General features: G+C 16.4%; 3 protein-coding genes across 3 annotated transcripts; 2 read left to right on the top strand and 1 right to left on the bottom strand.

The window, feature by feature from the left end:
• Window positions 1–228: 228 nt before the first annotated feature.
• EK (ethanolamine kinase, putative) lies at window positions 229–1,575 on the top strand (the record flags this gene model as incomplete). The annotated part of the gene is made up of 1 exon (XM_028672559.1): window positions 229–1,575. The coding sequence occupies one exon, from the start codon at window positions 229–231 to the stop codon at window positions 1,573–1,575; it is 1,347 nt and encodes a 448-aa protein (XP_028529099.1).
• A 2,860-nt stretch (window positions 1,576–4,435) lies between these two features.
• Window positions 4,436–6,058, bottom strand: pdhA (pyruvate dehydrogenase E1 component subunit alpha, putative; the record flags this gene model as incomplete). Its single annotated transcript, XM_028672558.1, has 1 exon — window positions 4,436–6,058. One exon carries the CDS (start codon window positions 6,056–6,058, stop codon window positions 4,436–4,438), a length of 1,623 nt encoding a protein of 540 aa, XP_028529098.1.
• A 1,113-nt stretch (window positions 6,059–7,171) lies between these two features.
• Window positions 7,172–7,873, top strand: PGAL8A_00351000 (U6 snRNA-associated Sm-like protein LSm1, putative; the record flags this gene model as incomplete). The annotated part of the gene is made up of 3 exons (XM_028672557.1): window positions 7,172–7,265; window positions 7,347–7,448; window positions 7,629–7,873. The coding sequence occupies 3 exons, from the start codon at window positions 7,172–7,174 to the stop codon at window positions 7,871–7,873; spliced, it is 441 nt and encodes a 146-aa protein (XP_028529097.1).
• Window positions 7,874–7,933: the final 60 nt, after the last annotated feature.

The raw sequence follows: 7,933 nt of genomic DNA, 5'->3' as shown, positions 1-7,933 counted from the left end.
TCATCTTTTAAATATATTTTTATATTGAGTTTTTATATATATTACAAATATAGAAAAATTGATGTTTGATGTATATATTATATAAATATAACTTAACCTGATTGTATTAATTTAAAATATTTATATAAGTATTTATTTTATGTATTAACATTTTTATTTGTATAATTTTAATAATATTCTTTTTTTTTTTTTTTTAAAATTAAGTTTTATTTTTTTCAAAAAGAAAGTATGTTAAAAAAAAAAGAAGTAACCTTTTTTAAATTGGATAATATTATAAATACACAAAACGATATGAATAATATGGAAGAAAAAAAGAGAAAAATAAATGAAACAGAAAAAAAAAATATAGAAGAAGTAAGTATAAATAATGTTACATTAAAAAATTTTAATAATATTCATAATTCATACTCTCAAATAACAGAAATGAAAAATAAACATGGAATATTACCACTAACTATGAGTGATTTAAAAATAAATATTGGTGATGATAAAAACTTAAAAGTAGAAGAATTTATGACTAATTTTATTAGTAATGTTTTTGAAAGTAAAAATGCTTTATATTTATATTGTAAATATGTATTATTATTTTATGGAAAAGATTTAATAGATGAAAAAAATATTGATTCTTTAAATTTTGAAATAATAAAGGGAGGAATAACAAATATATTAGTTAAAGTGGAAGATAATTTACAAAAAAAAAAATATTTAATACGATTATATGGTCCTAAAACTAGTGAGATAATTAATAGAGAAAGAGAAAAAAAAATTTCCAGTATATTATGTGAAGTAAATATATCTAAAAAAATTTATGTATTTTTTCCAAATGGGAGAATTGAAGAATTTATGGATGGTTATGCTTTATCAAAAGAAGATATAAAAGATAAAGAATTTCAAAAAGAAATTGCAAAAAAACTAAGATTATTACATGATATTTCTTTAAATGATTCTTTATTTAAACAATTACAAAATTTACAAAATATTGAAAGTAATGAATCTTCCTTTTTGTGGCATACCATTTGGAAGTATTTTAATTTGTTAAACGAAGAAAGAAAAAGTAATTATACATTTAGTTCAAAGAAAAATATTTTAAATTTAATTGATTTTAATATGTTAAAATTAACAATAAAAGAAGTTGAAAAATTATGTTCTCAAAAAAAATCACCAATAGTTTTATGCCATTGTGATCTTTTATCTTCTAATATTATTAATGGAATTGATGGTTCTATTTCTTTTATTGATTTTGAATATTCTTGTCCAATGGAAAGAGCTTTTGATATAGCTAATCATTTTAATGAATATGCTGGGTTCAATTGTGAATGGAATTTAATACCTTCTAGAAATGAAGAATATCATTTTATTAAACATTATTTAAAAACAGATGATGAAAATTTAATATATAAATTAATTGATGAAATTCAACCATTTTATTTATCTTCTCATATAATATGGGGATTATGGGCACTTTTGCAAGCTATGCATTCAACAATTGATTTCGATTTTATAAATTATGCTATCCATAGACTATCAGCTGCATATTCGCCAATATTTAGATGTAAAATTGATACTAATATATAATTCACACTAATAAAAAAAAAAAAAAAAAAAAAAATGGGTATGCAATGTGTCATTTATATATATCCTTCATTATATGTTTTCTTTTTTAACATATTTTTTTCTCTTTTATATACTTTTTTTTTTTTTTTTTATATAATGTTTGTAGTTGAAATTATATAAATTTATAATGTATAGCAACATTTCATACTATATTATTCTTTATATAATTTTCAACATAATTAATATTATAAATTATTTTGAAAAACTCTTATAATTTATTTATATACATATATATATATATATGGAAACTAATTATCTCATATACAAAAATTAAAAATTTTAAATATATAAAGAAAACAAAAAAAAAAAATAATATAATTATTATCATTCTGAATTATATAAAATAATTTACAAATGGAACATATATATATATGCCATTGTCACTTTTTAAAAAAAAAAAAAAATTTGAAAAATAATTTAAAAAAAGACATAATTAAAATTAACCATTATAGAAGTAAAAACTTATGAACAAAATAATCAGAAATTAAAAAAAAATATATATATACATATATATATATATATATATATATATATATATATATATATATATACATTTATTACTGTATAAATTAATTTTTTTCTTTTACTTGTTTGTATTTTTATTACTTTATCATTTTCTTATAATTTTTTTTTTTTTTTTTTTTTTAATTATAACATTTTTATAATTTAATAAGAAAAAGAATAATTAATTTTGTGATATTTATCATTTTAAAAAAAATATATTTTAATATAGAATATAAAGAGAAGACTATATGACTGAAAAAAAAAAAAAAAAAAAAAATTNATAAATTAATTTTTTTCTTTTACTTGTTTGTATTTTTATTACTTTATCATTTTCTTATAATTTTTTTTTTTTTTTTTTTTTTAATTATAACATTTTTATAATTTAATAAGAAAAAGAATAATTAATTTTGTGATATTTATCATTTTAAAAAAAATATATTTTAATATAGAATATAAAGAGAAGACTATATGACTGAAAAAAAAAAAAAAAAAAAAAATTGAAAACAAATATTCATAAATTTTAATAAAGAAAAGTACTATATAAATTATTTTTATTAAAAAAAAAAAAAAAAAAAAGGATATGCAATGTAATATATTTTTGAGACATTTATTAAAAATATGTTATTTTAGTAAAGGAAGTTACACATTTTACAAAAATAACATTTAAATTATTCTTATTACCATTTTTATGTTTTCTTTAAAATACAGAAGGATTTCCATTTCTTTTATTTTAGATAAATATTTCCTTGATTTTTATTATCTCTTTGACAAAAAGAAAAAAAAAATTTCATAAAAAAGTCGAAATATTGAACATTAGTCTCTAGCTCTTTTTACATCTATTATAGTAAAATATAATACTTAAAATTGTAATACTTTTTAACATACAAAATCGAAAGGAAATTATATATTAAATAATAAAACAATAAAGATACTTTCCTTTATTAATTGGTATTTATTAAAAAGATAGAGAAATTTATAATTTATAATAATTTAATATAATCGCAAAATTCTTTCACTCTTATGAAATATCACATTTCATTTACTTTTTTTTTTTAATCTTTAGTTATACAACTAAAAATTCAAAATTTAATGTTCTTTTAGATATTAGTAATATTTTACATTCTTTTATTTTTCCTTATAAAACATTTTTCAAAAATTCAAAAATTATATGTTTATATATAAATTTATAGAAATCTATATATGAATGAATACATGTATATCACACATTTTATTGGAAATGTTTTTTTTTAATATATTTATATATAATTTTTTTTTTTTACTTTCCTTATTTTTTAGCTAAGTTACATTAATTATATTTTATATGCATATTTTTTTCATAGAAGCAAAAATGATTAAAAGTATATTAAATTTAAACAACTATTATATCTATATATCTATATATATATATATATGTATATATTATTAAAATAAAGAAAATAAAAATATATTATAAATAATTTCTTTCTCTTTTTAATAAATGATAAAATTATAATAAAATGTAAAATTAATAATGAATTTTGGAAATTTTTCTAAATTGTATATTAGAATTCAAATTAAATTTTTTACTCTTCTTTGTTCTTAATGATATGCTATAGAAGAGAAAAAAAAAAAAAAAAAAAAAAAAATAATTAATAGTGTATTTTTCTTTATACTCTTATAATTTTTTTAATTTTTTTTATAAAGAATATCCAATGAAAAGGTTACATTGGAAATAAAAGTTTGGTGCCAATATTTAGAAAACTTACAGTACAAATTATTTTTTTTCATATATATTTATTTTCAGTATTTCTGTTTTTTTATTGTTTACAATTTTTTTTTTTTTATTAATATTCAAAAAAAAAAGAAAAAAATTAAATTTGTTGGCTATATATGCCATTTCACATAAATAGTTATTAAAAAAATGTAAAAGGTATATTCATATAGATAAATATTATTTTTTTTATCAAAATATAGTTACTTTTGTAACTTTTAAAAAGAAACATAATAAATTGTAATATATTTTTTCATTAATAAAAGTAATTAACAAAGAAAAAAACAATAAAAATGAAATGTAAAAAAAAAAAAAATTTATATAAATGAAATAATATATAGTCAGAAATGACATAATAATATAAATTAAAAAAAAAAAAAAAATTACCTACTACAATGTATTAAAATATTACATATATATATATATATAATAAAATATATAATATTATAATAAAAATTTGTTTTCTTCATAATAATTATTAAAATCATAGTTATTAATGCTAATAGAAGAATACTTTTTTATTAATATTAATAATATAATAAATATTTTTTTCCTATCTATTAAGATTTAGTCTATTATTAAAGGTAACTTCTTTTCGTTAAATTTTTCATTAATGTCTGCTTTTTTCTTTTCCTTTTTTAGTTGATTTTCCTTAAGATAAGCTTCATAATATTCTTTTAATTCTGAATTCGATAGTTCATCATATTTTTGATAATTTTCATATTGGTTTTGGTAAGGAGTAATTTGAGATGGAGCAAAAATATTTTCTTTTAATATATCACATATATTTATATTTTCACTTTTTTTCTTATTTTCTTCTGCATCATTTTCTATATCTTTAAGTATTTTTTGATTTCTTTTTTTAACTTCTTCAAAATAACTATCTTCAACAATATTATATCTTTTCATATAATTCGATAAAAATACTAAAGGATCTCTTTTCTTCCAAGAACTTTTTTCTTCCGATTTTCTAAGTTCATCTGGATCAGCTAGAGAATGTCCTTTTTGTCGATAAGTAATTGCTTCAATTAAAACTGGTCCACATTTTCTTTTTCTAATTTGATCTATTTTTTTTTTTGTTAATTTATAAATGGTTAAAACATCATTACCATCTAATTTATAACTATCTATATTAAATGCTTTCCCTTTAGAATAATTATTCATAAGATCATTTATTGAACTCCTTGAACTCTCCATTCCGATAGCCCAATTATTATTTTCTATAACAAAAATGATTGGCAAATTAAATGTAGATGCTAAATTTAATGATTCGAAAAATTGGCCAATATTTGTCGTTCCATCTCCTAAAAAGCATACAACTACATCTATATCATTTTCTTTTGTACCTTGAAAATTATTATTTTCTTCTTTAGTAGCATTTTTTATCTCTTCTAATATATTTTTAGATGAAGAAAAATCTTTTTTGTATAAAATGCTATAAGCTAAACCAACAGCAATCGGAATCTGTTCACCTATAAATCCAAAACCTCCAATAAAATTTTCTTTTTTACTAAATATATGCATAGATCCTCCTTTTCCTTTATTTGTACTACCATAATAATTTCCATATAATTCATTTAAAATTTTATTTGGAGAAACATTCTTACTAATCGCATGAACATGATCTCTATAAGTACTAGTAACATAATCACTATTTCTTAAATTCTTTATAATTCCTGAACTGATAGCTTCCTGGCCATTATATAAATGAACAAACCCGTTTACTTTTTTATTATAATACAATTTTGCCACTAAATTTTCAAACAACCTTCCTAAATGCATATCTTCATATAGAACACACATTTCTTCTTTACTTACATTAATATCAGAAACATATTCTTCTAATTTATTCTCTTCTAAATATATATTAAAATCAAAATAATTTTTTAAATCTTCTATATATGATTTTTTATTTTTTTCTAATTCTATCTTATTATTAAGTTTATCAGAATTTTCCTTTATTCCAATTTTTTTATTTTCTGAATTTCTCAAAATAGAAGTTTGCTTATTATCTATTAACTTTACATTTTCTTTTACATCCGTTGAATTTATTTTCCTTTTTAATATTTCTCTTAAAGGATAATTATTTGAAGAACTGTTTAAAAATAAATTAATATTTTTCTTTCCTACATGTAAAATTACACTATTAGAAAATCCACAAATTATGAAAAATAATATATACACTATCATTATTTCTTAAATCATGAATACATAGATATATATGTCAATTATATGAAACCTACAAAAAATTAATATTTCTAAATATTTTTTTTTTCCCCTTTTAATTTTTCAATTTATATATCCTTATATGTGCATAAATGTTCAATTAAAACAAATCTATACATGATAATAATAAAATGTACATGAAATTATTTATATTATTTTAGAAATTATCAAACTATATTAAAAAGAAATCTTTAACAAAATATAAATATTAAAAAAAAAAAAAACAACTAATAATTTATGGTTTTACATGGAAAATACGATATGAAAAAAAAAAAAAAAAAAAAGAAAAAGAAAAGAAAAAAACAAAAAACAAAATAGATAAAATATAAAAGATAAATTAAACTAAAAAAAAAAAGATTAATCAAAAGGAATTTTAATCAATAAAAATAAATAGAAAAATTATATATTTAGTAATAATAAAAAAAAAAAAAATATATATCTTAATTTATTATTTAGCTTTACAAAAAGGCAACTGTAGTATAAAAGTTACAAAAAAAAAAAAAAAAATTAAAAAAAGAAAATAATACATATACATATATATATATATATATATATATATATATATTAATGGAATATTTCACTATTTATAAATATATGTTTTAAAAACATTATATATTATAATTTTCTTTCAACTGAGAGGTGAAAATAAATTTAACCTATTAAATATTTAAAAAATTTTTTTTTTTTTTTTTTTTTAAATCTTTTTAATGTAATATATTAGTGTATAAATGTATTTAATAATTTAATAATTTTAAAAAATATTTATTTTTTATTATGGTTTTTTTTTTTTTTTTTTTCTCATTTTCAAAATGATAAAAAGAAAACATGAGAAATTTTTATTTGAACAAATGATTAAAGTATTAGTAAGAATAAAATATATATATTTATAAAGTTATAAATATTAAGTTTGATTAAATTTATAATTTCAAAATAAGTGATTTAATATATATATATATATATGTATATATATATATATTAGCACTTTATTAAAAAAAAAAAAATGTATTAGAATATAATAGGAGGAAAATAATTAAGAGTATTAATAAAAAAATAAAAAAAAAAAAGAAAAAATTAAAAATGGAACAATCGATGCCGTTGTGGTTAAGTAGTTTTGAAGAAGAAATTGATACATATATCTTTATCTCATCAAGAGATAATAAATTATATTTAGGTTAGAAAGAAAAATTAAAATAGAAAATAGAAAATGAAATAATTATTTAAATATATTAAAAATTTTGTGAATATTTTTAAGGTATCTTAAGGACTTATGATCAACATGGTAACATATTCTTAACTCATTGTGTTGAAAAAATTATTGTAGCTGAAAAGAATTGTTTTTCTGATGTTTATGTTGGTAATAACAAATATATATATTTGTATTTAAAAAATGTTTTATATAACTGTTTTTTTATAATGTTAATTTTATTTTATTTTTTTTTTTTTTTATATATATTCAAGGAATTTTTTTATAATAATTTTTGTATATATATATATATATATATATTTATTTATATTTTTTTTTTTTTTTATACAGGAAATTTAATAATTAGAGGGGATAATATTGCTTATTTTGGATCTGTTGATGAAGAAAAATACTCTAAGATATTTGATTATTCTCAAAAAAATACAAAAGAAAATTATTTAGATAATGAAGGAATAAATATACCAAATGAAAAAAACAATTCCAGTGAAAATATGATTCTTCAATATAAACCAGTTAATTATATTTTAAAATTTATATCAGAAAATAACAATGACTCTTCTATATTTGAAAATTAATAAAAAAAAAAAAAAAAAAAAAAAGAAAACAAAAAATTATATTTATATATATATATAAGG

Source organism: Plasmodium gallinaceum (assembly GCF_900005855.1).
Source record: "Plasmodium gallinaceum strain 8A genome assembly, contig: PGAL8A_v1_98, whole genome shotgun sequence".
NCBI classification, from domain to species: Eukaryota; Apicomplexa; class Aconoidasida; order Haemosporida; family Plasmodiidae; genus Plasmodium; species Plasmodium gallinaceum.
This window is presented reverse-complemented; position numbering and strand designations above follow the sequence as displayed.